The sequence below is a fragment of the Vipera ursinii genome (genome assembly GCF_947247035.1).
Source record: "Vipera ursinii genome assembly, chromosome: 2".
NCBI lineage: Eukaryota > Metazoa > Chordata > Lepidosauria > Squamata > Viperidae > Vipera > Vipera ursinii.
The window spans coordinates 134,409,218-134,426,422 of record NC_139513.1 but is presented as its reverse complement, the minus strand read 5'-3'; the positions used below and the strand labels follow the sequence as shown (position 1 = coordinate 134,426,422).

Sequence of the window (17,205 nt, the reverse complement as noted above, 5' to 3'; positions counted from 1 at the left end):
TTTGTTGATTCCAAGTATACACCTCTAGTTAAATAGTGATTGAACCAGGCCAGCCATACATATGGAACGATGTCTTTAACTTTCTCTTTAAAAGGTAGCAACAGTTTTAAATGTTTACACAAAGGTGAAACATAATCAGGCAGACGACCCTTTTATTTTTCCTTCCTCAAGTCCAAGCTTCCAATGGGCAGGTTTGTTCAATAATGCAGTGCTGTGGAAAACAAGGAAAAAGACAGCAACTGAGATGTCCCAAAGAAACAGTGGGTGTAATAAGAAGTGCAGGATCAGCGGAGGACATTGCAGGGACCACAAACAGTTCAAGGAAGTCCAGGACCAGGATAGTTGTTTCAAGACCACAAAATGCTGGTTCTAAAACTCTGAACAAATCATATAAAATGAGGTAGAAACTAGAAGTCAGGAAGATACTACAGTAAACAATATAGTAAATGAAAGCAAAGCCATAGGCAGCCTTAGTAATTAGGATTTAGGAATAATACATAAGGTGTTGGCTTAAAAACCAGCAGACTGTGTTCTAGTCCCCCCCCAACCCCACACACATGAAAAGCAGCAGGGTGAATTCGGGTTAGTGACTCTCAGTCCAACCCACCTCACAGGGTTGTTGTTGTGGGGAAAATAGGAGAAGGGAATATTAGTAATGTCAGCTCCGCATTATTTATCAAAGTAATAAAGGCAGGCTATAAATACATGCATACATACATAGTAATGACAGCTTCATTTTCTCCCACCTTAATACATCTTGTTTAACTCTTGTTCCTTGTTTAACACAATAGTTTTGAAATACATATAATTTGTATTCATTGGTGATACCAAAGTATTTTACCTTTTCCTCCATTTTAAACCCATTTTATTCAATATTTTATGTCCTTCAATCTCCCCTCTCCCCCCCAAAAAAAAACCCCAATGAAGGACAAATCACTGTAATGCAAAAGAGCACAGAAGACACAAAATCCAGTTAAACTAAAAGATGTAGATTAGAGCCAATGCAGGCAATAGATTCTGAGGTGAGCAGAAGTGTTCACTAAAAAGCTTATTTCCACTTGTAATTTATTGTATCCCTTCATGGATTACTGCCTTGTTGTGGCGAAGGGGCTTGCGTAAGTCAATGAAGCAGGGCCACCCAAGACGGACAGGTCATAGCAGAGAGTTCTGACAAAAGGTGATCCAGTGGAGAAGGAAATGGAAACCCACTCCAGTATCTTTGCCGTGAAAACCCTATGGACAGCACCAAAAGGCAAAACGATATGACGCTGGAAGATGAGCCCCTCAGGTCGGAAGGCGTCCAATATGCTACTGGAGAAGAGCAGAGGGCTAGTACTAGTAGCGCCAGAAAGAATGAAGCGACTGGGCCAAAGCCGAAAGGACGCTCAGCTGTGGATGTGTCTGGTGGTGAAAGGAAAGTCCGATGCTGTAAAGATTTTTTCTCCATAGGAACCTGGAATGTAAGATCCATGAATCAAGGAAAGCTGGACGTGGTCAAACAAGAGATGACAAGACTGAACATCGACATCTTAGGTATCAGAGAACTAAAATGGACAGGAATGGGTGAATTTAATTCAGATGACCATCAGGTATACTACTGCGGGCAAGAATCCCTCAGAAGAGATGGAGTAGCCTTCATAGTCAATAAAAGAGTAGGAAAAGCAATACTGGGATACAATCCCCAAAATGACAGAATGATCTCAGTTCGAATCCAAGGCAAACCATTCAATATCACAGTAGTCCAAGTCTATGCCCCAACCACCGGTGCTGAAGAGGATGAAATTGACCGGTTCTACAGTATATGATGCCCTACAGCATCTTATAGAACTAACACTGAAAAACGATGTCCTTATCACCATGGGGGATTGGAATGCTAAAGTAGGAAGCCAAAAGATAACCGGAATAACAGGCAAGTTTGGCCTTGGAGTACAAAATAAAGCAGGGCATAGGCTGACAGAATTTTGTCAAGAGAATACGATGGTTATAGCAAACACTCTTTTTCAACAACCCAAGAGACGTCTCTACACATGGACATCACCAGATGGTCAACACAGAAATCAGATTGACTATATGCTCTGCAGCCAAAGATGGAGAAGCTTTATACAGTCATAAAAACAAGACCAGGAGCTGGCTGTGGCTCAAACCATGAGCTTCTTGTTGCAAAGTTTAGGCTTAAACTGAAGAAAGTAGGGAAAAGCACTAGGCCACTCAAATATGAACTAAATCATATCCCTAATAAATACACAGTAGAGGTGACAAATAGATTTAAGGAATTAGGTCTGATAGACAGAGTGCCTGAAGAACTATGGACAGAGGTTCGCAACATTGTACAAGAGGTAGCAACTAAAGCCATCCCAAAGAAAGAGAAATGCAAGAAAGCAAAATGGCTGTCTGAGGAAGCTTTGCAAATAGCTGAGGAAAGGAGGGAAGCGAAAGGTAAGGGAGAAAAAGAAAGATACAGCCAATTGAATGCAGAATTCCAGAGAATAGCTAGAAGAGATAAGAATGCCTTCTTAAATGAACAGTGCAAAGAAATAGAAGAAAACAATAGAATAGGGAGGACCAGAAATCTTTTCAAGAAAATTGGAGAGATGAAGGGAACATTTCATGCAAAAATGGGCATGATAAAGGACCAAAATGGCAGGGACTTAACATAGGCAGAAGAGATTAAGAAGAGGTGACAAAATTACACAAAAGAGCTATACAAGAACAAACTTAACGTCCCTGATAACCATGATTAGGTGGTCTCTGACCTTGAGCCAGACATCCTAGAATGTGAAGTGAAGTGAAGTGGGCCTTAGGAAAGCTGAGCAACAACAAAGCTAGTGGAGGTGACAGTATTCCAGCTGAGCTATTAAAAAGACGATGCAGTAAAACCTACACTCAATTTGCCAGCAAATTTGGAAAACTCAACAGTGGTCATGGGATTGAAAAAGATCAGTTTACATTCCAATTCCAAAGAAAGGCAGTGCCAAAGAATGTTCAAACAATTGCACCATTGCACTCATTTCATATGCTAGTAAAGTTATGCTTAAAATCCTACAAGCTAGACTCCAGCAGTATGTGGATCGAGAACTACCAGAAGTACAGGCAGGATTTCGAAGAGGCAGAGGAACTAGAGATTAAATTGCCAACATATGCTGGATCATGGAGAAAGTTAGGGAGTTCCAGAAAAACATCTACTTCTGCTTCATTGACTATGCTAAAGCATTTGATTGTGTGTATCATAACAAACTGTGGCAAGTTCTTAAAGAGATGGGCGTACCAGACCATCTTATTTGTCTCTTGAGAAACCTATATGCGGGTCAAGAAGCAACAGTGAGAACTGGACACGGAACCACCGATTGGTTCAAAATTGGGAAAGGAGTCTGGCAAGGCTGTATACTGTCGCCCTGTCTATTTAATTTATATGCAGAGCACATCATGAGAAAGGCAGGGCTAGATGAATCAAAAGTTGGAATGAAGATTGCCAGGAGAAATATCAACAACCTAAGATATGCAGACAATACCAGTCTAAAGGCAGAAAGTGAAGAGGAACTAAAGAGCCTCTTGTTGCGGGTGAAGGAGAGTGCAAAAGTTGGCTTAAAACTTAATGTTAAGAAAACCAAGATCATGGCATCTGGCCCTCTCAATTCCTGGCAAATAGATGGGGAAGAAATGGAGGTAGTGACAGATGTTATTTTCCTGGGCTCCAAGGTCACCACAGACGGGGACTGCAGCCAAGCAATTAAAAGACGCTTGCTCCTGGGGAGGAAAGCCATGGCAAATCTATACAGCACACTAAAAAGCCGAGACATCACCCTGCCAACAAAAGTGCATATAGTCAAGGCTATGGTCTTCCCAGTTGCAATGTATGGCTGTGGAAGCTGGAGCATAAGAAAGGCTGAGCGCCAAAGAATTGAGGCCTTTGAACTATGGTGCTGGAGAAGATTCCTGCGAGTCCCTTGGACTTCAAGGGGATCAAACCGGTCAGTCCTAGAGGAGATCAACCCTGACAGCTTTTTAGAAGGCCAAATCCCGAAGTTGAAACTCAAATACTTTGGCCACCTAATGAGAAGGAAGGACTCACTGGAGAAGAGCCTAATGCTGGGAAAGATTGAGGGCAATAGAAGAAGGGGACGACAGAGAATGAGGTGGTTGGATGGAGTCACTGAAGCAGTAGGCATGAGCTTAAATGGACTCCAGAAGATGGTAGAGGACAGGAAGGCCTGGAGGAACGTTGTCCATGGGGTCGCGATGGGTCAGACATGACTTTGCAACTAACAACAACAAAATTTATTGTAGGGAATGGATTAAGCCCATTAATTAATGTTGTTGCTGCAACACATCCTTTGACTTGGGCAATGAAGCTTTTCTCCTTCTCTTTTAAGGCTGTTTCTTTATTTTTAATGCAGGAAGCCAAGACAGAAGATCCTAAGTTTCCCTGAAGCTGCATCCACATCCGAAAAGGGTGCATCCATACTGGTGCAAACACATGGTTGAAGCTGCCAGTCCTTTCACCATTCCTGACACTCCTGGAGGATACTAAAACCAGAATCCACCACCTTATAAAAAATTATACAGATAGTCATTGACTTACAACAGTTCATTTAGTGATTGATTGAAGTTACAATGGCAATGATAAAAGTGATTTATGACCATTTTCAACTGTCACAGCATCCCCACGATCACGATTAGAAGGCTTGGCAACTGGCTCACATTTACGACCGTTGCCGTGTTCTACGGTCATGTGACCCCCTTTTGCGACCTTCTGACAAGCCAAGTCAATGGGGAAGCCAAGGTTCCCTCAACAACCGTGTTACTGATTTAACAACTGCAGGGCTTCACCTAAGAAACGTGGCAAGAAAAATCGTACAATGGGGCAAAACTCACTTAACACATTTCTCACTTAGCAACATACATTTTGGGCACAATTGTGGTCGTAAGTCGAGGACTACTTGTAAGGTAAGGTAAAGGTAAAGGTTCCCCCGCACATGCGTGCTAGTCGATTCCTACACTAGGGGCCGGTGCTCATCTCCGTTTCAAAGCCGAAGAGCCAGCGCTTGTCCGAGGACATCTCCGTGGTCATGTGGCCGGCATGACTAGACGCCAAAGGCGCACGGAACGCTGTTACCTTCCCACCATAGTGGTCCCTATTTTTCTACTTGCATTTTTACGTGCTTTCGAACTGCTAGGTTGGCAGAAGCTGGGACGAGTAACAGGCGCTCACTCTGCTACGCGGCACTCGGGATTCGACCCGCCAAACTGCCAACCTTCTGATCGACAACAAGCTCAGCGTCCTAACCCACTGAGCCACCGCGTCCTGAAGTACTTACTTGTACTTACCTGCAAAGCCCCAGAGCCTCATCTACACTAAGGGGGGGGGAGATGAGCCCAAACCCGAGCTTTTGTCTTTATTTCCAGAAGGCAGCCGCTTTCCTCCGCTTTGCTTTCTTCCTTTCCCCCCCCCTCCAGTAAAAATAACCCCATCAGCTTTTTTGACCTCCAAGTCCGCCCCTCCAACACCCGAATTCTAACGTTCCCGGAAGAGTCAGAAACTCCGCGTTGCGTGGCAACCGCCCGCCAAGCTTTTCACCGGAAGCGGAAATCATTTGGGTCTGCTCGCCACTTCCTCGCTGATAGATAGATAGAGAGAGAGAGAGAGAGAGAGAGAGAGAGTTGGGCGCGAGCCGTTGGCTGCGCTTGGATGGGCTCCTAGCAGCGGTTGCGTCCCTCCTGGATTTCCTGTTCAGGCCTGAAGCGCAGCCTTCGGAGGCGCGGGGCTTTCCCCAGTCTCATGTATCCCCCTCGCAGCGGGAGGAGGAGGAGGAGGCGTAGCCCGAGGGTTCGGGAGGCTCCGAGACAAGTTCGGCTCCCCTCTTCCGTCCCGCTCTTTAGACCTCTTGGCCATTGCATCCTTGGGTGAAGAAGGCTTGGTGCTCGTTCCTTCCCCCCGTGGGCAGCTGGTGCCCAAAGCCTCCGACCTCGTGGACCGCGTGAGGTAAACGGGGCTACATTGGTCAGGAAGGTGGGGGGAAGAGCCAGAGGTTTGCAGGTTTCCCGGGTGAGGAAATGCGCACGGGACGGAGGTTCGGCGTTGCTATCCCGCCCGCGGACTTCGTGGCTCCGAGGGATTTGACGGACCGAACCACAAAAATTAGCCGCGCACATTTCAGCCTACGCGAATTGGAACTGTGTGTGGTTCAGTGGGTTGTGAACGCGCACACGCACACATTCTGATTGACTGAGTCGTGGGTGAGACTGTGGTGCAAACCCAGCTAGAGGTACAAACTTTTGAGTGAGCATGAAGTAATTCAGCACTAAAAAGGGTTACCTTAAGTGCATTTTCATAGATCTAAGACAGGGGTCTTCAAACTTGGCCCTTTTATGACTTGTGGACTTCAACTCCCAGAATTCCTCAGCCAGCTTTGCTGGCTGAGGAATTCTGGGAGTTGAAGTCCACAAGTCATAAAAGGGCCAAGTTTGAAGACCCCTGATCTAAGAGGATCCCTTACTGGTTAGTTGTAGCGTGTTTGCTGGAAACAGTGGCTTCTCCCCCTCTGATTGGAAAAGCTAAACAACTATTATACATATTTATACTGAGAAAGAAGCTCCTTATGAATTAGGATTAATTGTGTTTAAGATTGCACTAGTAATTTGTGGGGTTGTGATCACGTTTTTCTATGCTCGTTTCACTACAGATTGGGAATGACTGGTAATTATTTCCTTGGTTTTTGAGATGATTTAATAATTAAAATAAAATTGACATACTATTGAAGTGTGTTTGAAAGTGTTGTAGGTAACACAGACTCGTGATATTTTGATTGGACTGCTGAAAGCAAATTCTCTGGAATGGTCCAAAGAGAAAATTTTCATGAGTTTGTGAGTACTTCTTTTGTTACATCTAGATATTTTTGTAATCGTCTTCAGGTTCTGTTCTGTGGGGGACCTGAAGACCATCACAAAAATATCTTAATGTAACAGTGTGAATTAATTTCCTGCATTTAATACAAGTAGTCCTCAACTTACAACCATTCATTTAGTGACTATTCAAAGAAAGTGAAAAAAATGACTCACATTTTCACATTTATAACAGTTGCAGAATCCCTGTGATCACATGATCAAAATTCAGACGCTTGGCAACTGGCATGTATTTATGATGGTTGCATGTCCTGGGGTCATATTTATTTATTTATTTATTTATTTATTTATTTATTTATTTATTTATTTATTTATTTAATAAAACAATACAATATAAAAATTAAAATAAAATTAAATCAATAGCCCCAAAATTTAAAATTAGAATTTAAAAACCTTAAAACCCCTCAGTCCAGGCCAGCTAACTCAAAAAGCCAGGTTTTTAGGTCCCGGCGAAAGGAACAAAGGTCGAGGGTGATCCGGAGTTCCACCGGCAATTGATTCCATAGGGCAGGCGCGCCCACAGAGAACGCCCTCCCCCTGGGCATCACTCCACATGTTTGTTGGACCCGTGCCCTTCCTGGCTGGTTTATGCAGCTAGGGAGAGGACACGAGGCTGGCTCCAGGCGGTTATATCTGCTTCTTTGAGTGAGGGTTATTTCCCCACCGTCTTGAAGGAGGCGGTGGTGAGACCTCTCCTCAAGAAGCCTGCCTTGGACCCAGCTGTTTTGAACAACTTTCGTCCAATCTCCAACCTTCGCTTTCTTGCGAAGGTTGTCGAGAGTGTGGTGGCGCATCAGCTCCCTCTGGTCCTGGATGAAGCAGATTATCTGGACCCCTACCAATCGGGTTTCAGGCCTGGGTACAGCACGGAGACGGCATTGGTCGCTCTGGTGAATGATCTCTGGAGGGCTCGGGATAGGGGATATTCCTCTGTCCTAGTCCTATTAGACCTCTCGGCGGCTTTCGATACCATCGACCATGGTATCTTGCTGCGGCGTCTCAGGGGATTGGGAGTGGGAGGCACAGTTCTTCAGTGGTTCTCCTCCTATCTCCTGGGACGCACGCAGTCGGTGTTGGCAGGGGGGCAGAGATCGGCCCCTAGGTCTCTCGTTTGTGGAGTTCCTCAGGGGTCGGTTCTCTCGCCTCTCCTGTTCAACATCTATATGAAACCGCTGGGTGAGATCATTCGTGGTTTTGGAGTTGGGTATCATCAGTATGCCGATGATACCCAACTTTTCTTTTCGACCCCAAACCACCCCAGTGATGCCCTCGCTGTGATGTCCCGTTGCCTGGAGGCGGTTCGGGTCTGGATGGGGAGGAACAGACTTCAACTCAACCCTGACAAGACTGAGTGGCTGTACATTCCGGCATCCCGGGACATTCAAAATGTTCCATCTCTTTCTATGGGGGGTGAGCTCTTACCCCCCGTGGATAGGGCTCGCAACTTGGGAGTCCTCCTAGATTCACGGCTTACCCTGGAAGATCATATAGTGGCCGTGACTAGGGGGGCTTTCGCCCAGGTTCGCCTGGTGCGCCAGTTGCGGCCCTATCTGAACCGGGATGCCCTGTGTACGGTCACTCATGTGCTCGTGACCTCTCGCCTTGACTACTGTAATGCTCTCTACATGGGGCTTCCCTTGAAGACCACTCGGAGGCTCCAACTGGTACAGAATGCGGCCGCGAGAGTTGTCCTGGGAGTTTCCCGGTACTCCCATGTTACACCTTTGCTCCGCGAGCTGCATTGGTTACCAGTTGTCTTTCGGGTGAGGTTCAAGGTTTTGGTAACGATCTTTAAGTCCCTACATGGCATGGGTCCGGGATACCTCAGGGACCACCTGCTGCCGGCGTCAACTCCCCTCCGCCCTGTGCGTTCCCACAGAGAGGGCCTCCTCAGGGTGCCGCCAGTCAGGGAATGCCGACTGGTGACCCCCAGGGGGAGAGCCTTCTCTGTGGGCGCTCCGGCATTATGGAACCAACTGCCGGTGGAGCTCCGGATGGCACCAGACCTCCGAACTTTCCGTCGTGACCTGAAGACCCACCTATTCGAAATAGCTGGTCTGGCCTGATGGGGATGGGTTTTAATAGTTGTTTTAGACTTGTTCACTGTTTTTAACTGGGCATGGGTTTAATCTTTTTTTTAATTTTTGTATTGTCTTTTTTATATATGCCCTGTGAACCGCCCTGAGTCCCCACCAAGGAGAAGGGCGGTATATAAATTAAATAAAACTATAAACTATAAACTATAAACCCGCCGGCATTCCCTGACCGGCGGGACCCTGAGGAGGCCCTCCCTGTGGGAGCGCACAGGAAGATGGGAAGTTGATGTTGGCAGCGGGTGCTCCCTGAGATAATTCGGACTCATGCCATTTAGGGCTTTATAGGTCATCACCAGCACCTTGAATCTCACACAGAGGGCAACTGGAAGCCAATGCAGCTCGCGGAGAAGAGGTGTTACACGGGAGTATCGGGAGACTCCCATCACAACTCGCACGGCTGCATTCTGCACCAGCTGAAGCCTCCGTGTGGTCCTCAAGGGCAGCCCTATGTAGAGAGCATTGCAGTAGTCTATCTGGGTGGTCACGAGCGCATGAGTGACTGTGCGTAGGGCATCTCCGTCCAGATAGGTTCAACTTTTGTGCTCTTCTGACAAGCAAAACCAATGGGGAAGTCAGTTTTACTTAAACTTGTTATAATTTAACAACTACAGTGATTCACTTAACTGTGGCAAGATGGGGCAAAAATCACTTAACTGTCTTGCTTAGCAGTAGAAACTTTGGGCTCAATTGTGATAAATCGAAGACTATCTGTAATGACAACAGTTAGATATAACAATATTCCTTATCATTATTGCCTTAGTGTGTGCTCATAATACTAAATGCTGCATACATATTAAAATACTAAATTTTCCGTACTCAAAGATTTCTATTATTTGTGATGTAGCCAAATGCAAAATACCTCAATTGTAAGTTCTAGGAGAACAGTTAAAGTTTTAAACTATTTGGGTCATAGAAAACAATGGAGCTTATAGCTAACCCCATTCCTCTTTTTTATATCCTAGAAGTTGTCAGTTGTGTGCTTACTGATACCTGCCACCCAGTCTACCAAAACATAGCCCAGGAAAATACTTAATAAAAAATAAAACATATACAATAAAAAGTAAAAAAATGCTTTGCAACTTTTATGTAGGCTAGGTGAAATTCAAATTCAAGCAACAGACTTGAATTTTTGACCAGCTCTCAACAAAAATGCTAAGCAAAAAGCAACTCTGCTCTATGTACCTCTCTGTAATTTTGGTACATAAAAAATACAGCTACTTGAAATGGCCATTCAGAGCCTCGGTGTTTTGGATGGTCCTATAACTTCCCTTTCGCTTTGCTTTAGAGTGGGAACTCTAAAACTTCTTATAAATATCCAAGGCAGTGATCTTTGGACTATTGATGATTTTTGATTGAATGCTATTTAATGCTTCACTGTATATTTTTGAACTTATTCATAAAATAAGGTAGTTGGGAAAAACGTCGTCGCTGCTAAGATAAACACTGGAAAGATATAACAGCTTTCATTTTGTGTATAATTTTAATTTTCAGCGTCATTAAAATTCAAGATGGGATAAATTTTGAGTGCTTCCTTTTAGGAGAGATGACTTATCTTTTAATTTGTGAATGCTATATTTTATGATTTTTGCTGTATTGAAAATACGAAGTAATTCTGGATTAAACATTTATGGTGTTTGTACTGTCAGCCATGCTTAGTATCTGCTGACCAACTAAGGGTATATTGCTGATGGATTCACTGTATTTTCTGTATCCCTCCTTTTCTCTCTCCCTATTCTGAAAGGTATAAAGGGAGGAGGGCAAAAAGTATTTATTTCCTGAGGAGAAATATTTTGTGTGATGTTTGATGCCCTTTTTAAGTTATGGATACAATGATAGCATTCTATATTTTTGATATAATATGGTCCTGTCTTTTGAACATTTTTTCAGTGATCTTGGATAACACATCTGTACATAGTTTATTGACTGAGCACAATGACCAGTGAAGAAGAAGCATGGGAGAAATTGGATTCAGAATTTGACCATTATGTTGTGGATATGAAGTCTTATGTGTTAAAACTACCTCATAAATCAGGTAAATAATTAGACAATTGGTGCATTTCACCTTTTCCATTATATAAAAGCATAACTAAGTAAAGTAAGTAATAATATTTAACTTTTAAAATTACTGGAATACATGATTTGGAAGAAACTTACATGCTAGCATATACAATTTTTCCTTTATATTTTCAGTGCAAAACACAAAAATGTTTTTGAGATACATAGAATTCAGTGTTTCATTGATAATTTAGAAAATATTTTCTGTGGTGATGTGATGTAGGCTCCAGGTATGGAGAGAGGTCCAGTGTTTTAGTGAAGGTGAAATAAGTGTATGAGTATATGCTTGTGTACACACACAAATATATTCCTTTTAATCTTGGGATGTCCACATAGGTATCTCTGAAAACTGTTCAAAGTAGATAGAGATTTTCTGCCATTGTAGGAAAAAAAGGAAAGGTTTGTAGAGCCAATACTACAGACAGTACTAATCGTATCTCCTGGAAAGAGAGAGGAACCAAGATAATTGCCATGATGCCCTTTGCTTTGGCAAGAACCTGATGTAACTGAACTGTTCTAGTACTACAATACTGTAAAGTATTCAAATTCTACTAAGAGATTGCCTGTGATATTTAAATTAAAAAAATTATTGGTAGAGGAAAAATTTTGGTAAAGAAAAACAAGCTTCATTTTTCACTATATTTTCATATAATGTTATTGTTCAATAATTTTTTCATTGTCCATAATTGGCTGGTACTGAGTAAATGGGAGACAGAATAGAATAACTCCACTGCCAGGTTAGTACTCTACGAGGAAAAGAAATTATGAGAAAGTTAACTTCAATTTAATTTTAATTTCAGTAGCAATGATTTAGTTTGTCAATTTGGGGTAGCGCCAGTGAGATTTTAGAATGTATTTGTCTAGTCTCAAAATAAATATAGAAGAAATTATGCCACTTCTAATCAAGTAAACTAGTTGCTGAATGTGATTGTAATGTGAAGTAATAACAGGGTTGTTTTTTTTAAGTCTGAGGAAGCAAGAGTCTGAGGAAGCAAGAACTACAGGTCTAAGGAAGTCTGAGGAAATATATATTTTGCAATGGGCAAAAAAATAGAAACAATAGAGGAAGTTCATAAAATATTATTATGCAGAAAAAATAAATTAGTATAAAATGATACCAGTCAAAATGATTGCCAGATTCTAGGCAATGAACAAAGTGGCACCAATGATAGAATATGTAGAAACTCCAACATGGAACATATGACTCAGTTACTGACCAAAAGGGATATTTAGGAAGAGCACAAAAAATAATATTATTTCAAATCAACCAGATTTACAGATTTAAAGGAACAAAGCAGGCTGAGAAAATTGGAGATGAAAAAAAAAGAGCCGCAGAGAGAAATAAAAACCATGCAGTTTTTACATTGAGTGAGAGATATAAGTACTCTGCGTTATCATGAAAATGTTGCGGTTTCAGGTTCAGTTGAAAGCCTTTTGCTTTCTGTAAGTTTTATCATTTATTAGCTTTTCTGTGGAATTTTAAAGAGGTATAAGTTGAGAGATGAAGACTTCAAGAAATTAATTCCAGATTTGATTATCATGGTCTTTCTGAAAAACGAACTGCTTTACCATTATTTAAGAAAACTGCAAACAGAGTTTATAAAGGAGCCTTTTTAAAAAAAAATACTTTGTTTTACATGGTATCTCAAATATAGTGCAGTTATAAAAAGTAATAGAGCAAGGAAGGTGGTCAAAAAGATGGTGGCACTGTAACTCCAGAAAATTCTGATTAAAATTGATTATCTGGACCCCTTTCGAGTCAGCAATCAGGCCTGGATACAGTACAGACTTGGCATTTGTTGCACTGTTAGATCTGGCAGGAGCGAGTTAGGACATCCATCCTTGCTCCTCTCGACCTCTCTGTGGCTTTTTCATTACTACCGACTACAGTATTCTTTTGGGCCAACTTAGGGAAGTGGGGATGGGTGGCACAGACTTTTGCTGGTCTGCTACCTTTCTCCAAGACCAGTCCCAACTCGTTTTGATAGGGGATGAGAGGTGCAGTTCCACAGCCCTTACTTTGTAGGTGCGCAGGACTCAGTGCTCGCTCTCCTCCTTTTTGACATGTAACTGTTGGATGAGATTTATCTATCACCATTGGATGAAGTATCATCGAAATGCTGATATATATACTTCCATCCTGGGTGTAGTGAGCGAGGTGGATGTTCTTTTGCAGTGCCTGAGTTATGGGGATCTGGATAGGGAACAACATACTTGAGCTGAACTTTGGTAAAGTGGAGTGGTTGTGGGTGGGTGAGGAGGGCTCTGTTTATCATCTTTGGTCTTGGAAGGTTTTTCACTACCTCAGACAGATGCGTAATCCAGGGGCCCTCATGGCTCTTGCTCGTGGCTAGGAGAACCTTTGCTCAGCTTCATGTTGTGTGCCAGTTACACCCATTCTTGGGTAGGGAGGCTCTTTGCTCAGTCACTCACTCTGGTCATTTCCTGTCTGGACTAATGCAGTGTGCCCTAGATGGGGGTTACCCTTGAAAAGTATCCATAAACTTCAGCTAGTACAGAATGAGGCTGTGTGAGCTGTTCTGGGTGCCGCAAGAATAGTGCATGTACCACCTCTGCTGCACAAGCTGCGTTGGGGACTGGTTTGTGTCTGGATCCAATTCAAGATGTCTTTATGATTTTAAAAGTCCTATGTGGCATGGGACCAGATTCCCTATGGAACTGTCTTCATCCCATTATATCGGTCCATCCCACCCAGTCAGGCAGGGAAAGTATCTGCAGACCTGGCCAGTTAAAGAATTGTAGCTTCCTCCGCCATTGGCCCCTGCCCTTTGGAACCTTCTCCCCCGAGAGCTGAGGCAGGCCCTAACCCTCCTGATATTTTGTAAATACCTGAAGACCTTGCTCTGTTAACTTGCTTGGGGCCCACAGAGAGCTAGCTAATGCTCAGAAGCCCCTCCTCCACCTTCTTAATCTTGAATTTTAACTATTCCTGTGTTTAATTGTTTGTATTATATATAGTTTTTATATATAAATTATTATTTTGTCTATTTGTACACTGCCCAGAGTTGCTCTATGAGGAGATGGGTGGTTTTTAAATATGATACATAAATAATGTGGGAGACAGTTTGGAGAACATTAACATGCCTAAATTAAATTTATTTTTATTTTTAATTTATTTTATGAGATAAAAGATTAGAATAAAACAATAAAAATTAGAGAGCTCGATGCAGTGATGAGGGCAGTTGGATAGAGAGCAATCATTGGCAAATCTGAGGTAAATAAAAGGAATTATTATTTAATTCAACTTGAAAGAGTGGTACACAAAGAGAACAACTTTTTGTTCGAGAAAAACTGTTAAATTCCCAGAATCTTCAGAGGAAAAGGATGCAGTAGTTAAATGTAGCAAAAAGAATCTGATTGTTATTTGAAGAGGCCAGTAATAAAAACTAAAGATATGCAATGTTTAGATCCAAAGGAGTCTCTTCTCTGTACTTGTTGGCTGCTCCTTAAAAGCACGACGACTGTTGTATAGCTTACATGGTAGTTGCACAGTTCTGGAAAAATATGTTTTTGAGTTAAGAAGTCATTAACGAGGTAGTAGCAGAATTTGACCATTTGTTGCTTTTGCTGCTCTGTCCCTGACCCTTAACTTTCTTAACCCCAAACGTATATTTTTCTGAGCCCCTGAGGTTAGCATGTGAGCCCAGGAAAAAGAGCTTTAAAAAGCATTCATCGGCTATTAAAAAAAGTGTCCACTCTGAATCTAAAATACCTTTGCCTACATAAGATGTGAACACTGCACACTTGGATAGAAAATGCTCATTTAGATTGTACTGTATATCACAGGTGACAGGTAACTATAGGTGTTTTGACTTTTCTCTGGAGGATATTGCATTCCTGCCATGCTTTTGCTATTTGAGGGAAAGTAATGAACCAATTATGATACACAAATATGCAAATATTTCAGCAAAGAGGATGCAATCAACATTCTTGCGTTCCTACTGTAGCTTTAAGAATGGAATTGGAAGAATGGAGGTTAGATCTATATTATTATTTTTAGATACTGGCTGAAATTAATATTTAATTTAGCCACCTTAGTGCTTGCTTACCTTAGGACCGCCGTAGCCAGGCCACCCATGCCCTGACACCTTTTGCAGCCACTTGCAGCCAGATGCCACAGCACCGGCACAGTGTGCCACATGGCCTCCTGCTACGAGTGATGGCACTGGCACCATGCACCACACGGCCTCCTGCCCCGAGTGGCGACACTGGCGCCATGCACCATGTAGCGTCCGGCCACAAGTAGCACCAGTGCCAGGCACCACATAGCCACAGAAGAATTTGAGTAGCGGTGCGACAGGTGTTGGGATCTGGAGACCTGGCTATGGTGGTCCTAAGGTAAGCAGGTAAGACATTCCCTAAAAATAAGACTTGTTGCCTCTCGGATGCAAAAAAAATATAAGACCGGGTTTTATTTTCGGGGAAACACGGTAGAATGAACATGAAAAGGCAGCAAGTGATTATTAAAGATCCAAAGTGATTTAAAATGTGGCGTTATTCCCATAATGCTACTTAGATTCCATACTTTTTGAGCCTAGTTCAACATCACCCATCTTTAATTACCATGCTGTTCTCCAAGGTTGTGTTTCTCTTCTTTCTCTGTCTCTGTCTTTCTCTTTCGTCTCTCTCTCTACACACACACGCGCGCACACACACACACACACACATACACATGACTCCTTGAAATAGATTTGCTTTTTTTTCTTCCTAGTGTTAAAAAAACTCCTTCTAATTGATATTGCTTATAATTGATTTGAGATGTTAATTTCTTGATCAGTGCAGGGTTTCCAATAAAACATTTCCCCTCCTCACAATTTCATATTAGTATTAGTCTATAATGTGAATTTCTCATATGAATCTGTGGGGGTCAAAATGTATTTGCTTCCCTGTGCCTAATTCCTTTGAATGTTGAAAGAGTCATTCATTGCTTACTGACGTGATATAAGAATTTGTCTAATTTTCAAAGGAATCACACTTTAGCCGTCTAAACAAGCCCAGAAAGAATTATTTTCTTTTCACTTGAATACATACATTAAAATAAAAACCCAATGATAGAACTAAAAATTTTGTAAATTAAAGATGCCATCCTGATCAGGAAACCTGAATTTAATTGAAGAATTTTTTTTAAAAAAACATTATCCTCCCACAGAAACTTTATTAGTAGTTTATCCACCTATATAAAATAACAATAGGAATATATAATGCATCAGTAGTCAGTAGTCATTTAATTATTAAAATAAATATAACCTCTAAATTACAGGTAGTCCTTGACTTAGAACAGTTCGTTATAACAGTACTGAAAAAAGTGACATGATCTGTTTTTCAGACGACTTTTGTAGCATCCCCATGGTCACGTGATCAAAATTTGGATGCTTGGCAATTGGTTCATATTTATGATCCGTTGCAGTATCCCGGGATCATGTGATCTGCTTTTATGACTTTCTGGCAAGCAAAGTCAATGGGGAAGCCAGATTCACTTAACAACTGTTACGTGTTACTGACTTAACAAGTACAGTGATTCACTTAACAGCTGTGGCAAGAAAGATCATAAAATGAGCAAAACTCACTTAACAAACATCTTGCTTAGCAACATAAATGTTGGGCTCAATTGTTGTAAGTCGAGGATTACATGTAATTTGTATTGTAGAAGGGATTTCAGTTATATTATCTTAGGTCTGAGAACTAGAAGAACCACATTGAATAAAAAATAATTGTGGGCTGCAAAGGAATATCTGGTATCCTGATTGACTGCTGGTTAGCAGAGTGGCAGCAGTGAATCATTGGAGGCACTTGGCAGCATGTCTTTTGGGATGGCAGCTTTGATGAATGTACTGAAATTTTTTAAAATGCCAGTGGGCAACACAGTCCACGGCGGCACAATCCACAAGGTGGATTGCAAGCTGCAGGTCTGCCCTAGAGTTAGGAGATTTAGGCATTATGTTTTACAGATTTGAAGATTTTCCTTTGCCTGTTTTGCCAATTGATTTAAAAATGTGTAGCACATAACTATTTTCTTTCATTTTTTTAAAAAGAGTCATTTAGAAGTAAATGTATTTAGGCTCTCACCATCTTAATGTTTCTTGTGTTATTAGGTACTTAAGGATAATATTCTGCACAATATTGTTTCGTAATT

General features: G+C 42.0%; 1 protein-coding gene and 1 long non-coding RNA gene across 5 annotated transcripts in view; one reads left to right on the top strand and one right to left on the bottom strand.

Annotated features, from left to right (window-relative positions):
• Window positions 1-135: 135 nt before the first annotated feature.
• On the bottom strand, window positions 136-5,610 carry LOC310636020. Its single transcript, XR_014491589.1, has 2 exons — window positions 5,326-5,610; window positions 136-211 (listed from the first exon to the last, which is right to left on the bottom strand). It is a non-coding gene; the product is annotated as an uncharacterized lncRNA (long non-coding RNA).
• A 53-nt stretch (window positions 5,611-5,663) lies between these two features.
• Window positions 5,664-17,205, top strand: part of CEP112 (centrosomal protein 112) — a gene marked incomplete at its 3' end in the record, with an annotated part of 302,148 nt that continues 290,606 nt past the window's right edge. For all 4 annotated transcript variants that reach the window (XM_083355444.1, XM_083355442.1, XM_083355443.1 and 1 more), the window contains exons 1-2: window positions 5,664-5,980; window positions 10,884-11,028. In XM_083355444.1, coding sequence (XP_083211570.1) covers window positions 10,929-11,028 — 100 coding nt within the window. In that variant the 5' untranslated portion in view covers window positions 5,664-5,980; window positions 10,884-10,928. The remainder of the gene's footprint in view (window positions 5,981-10,883; window positions 11,029-17,205) is intronic.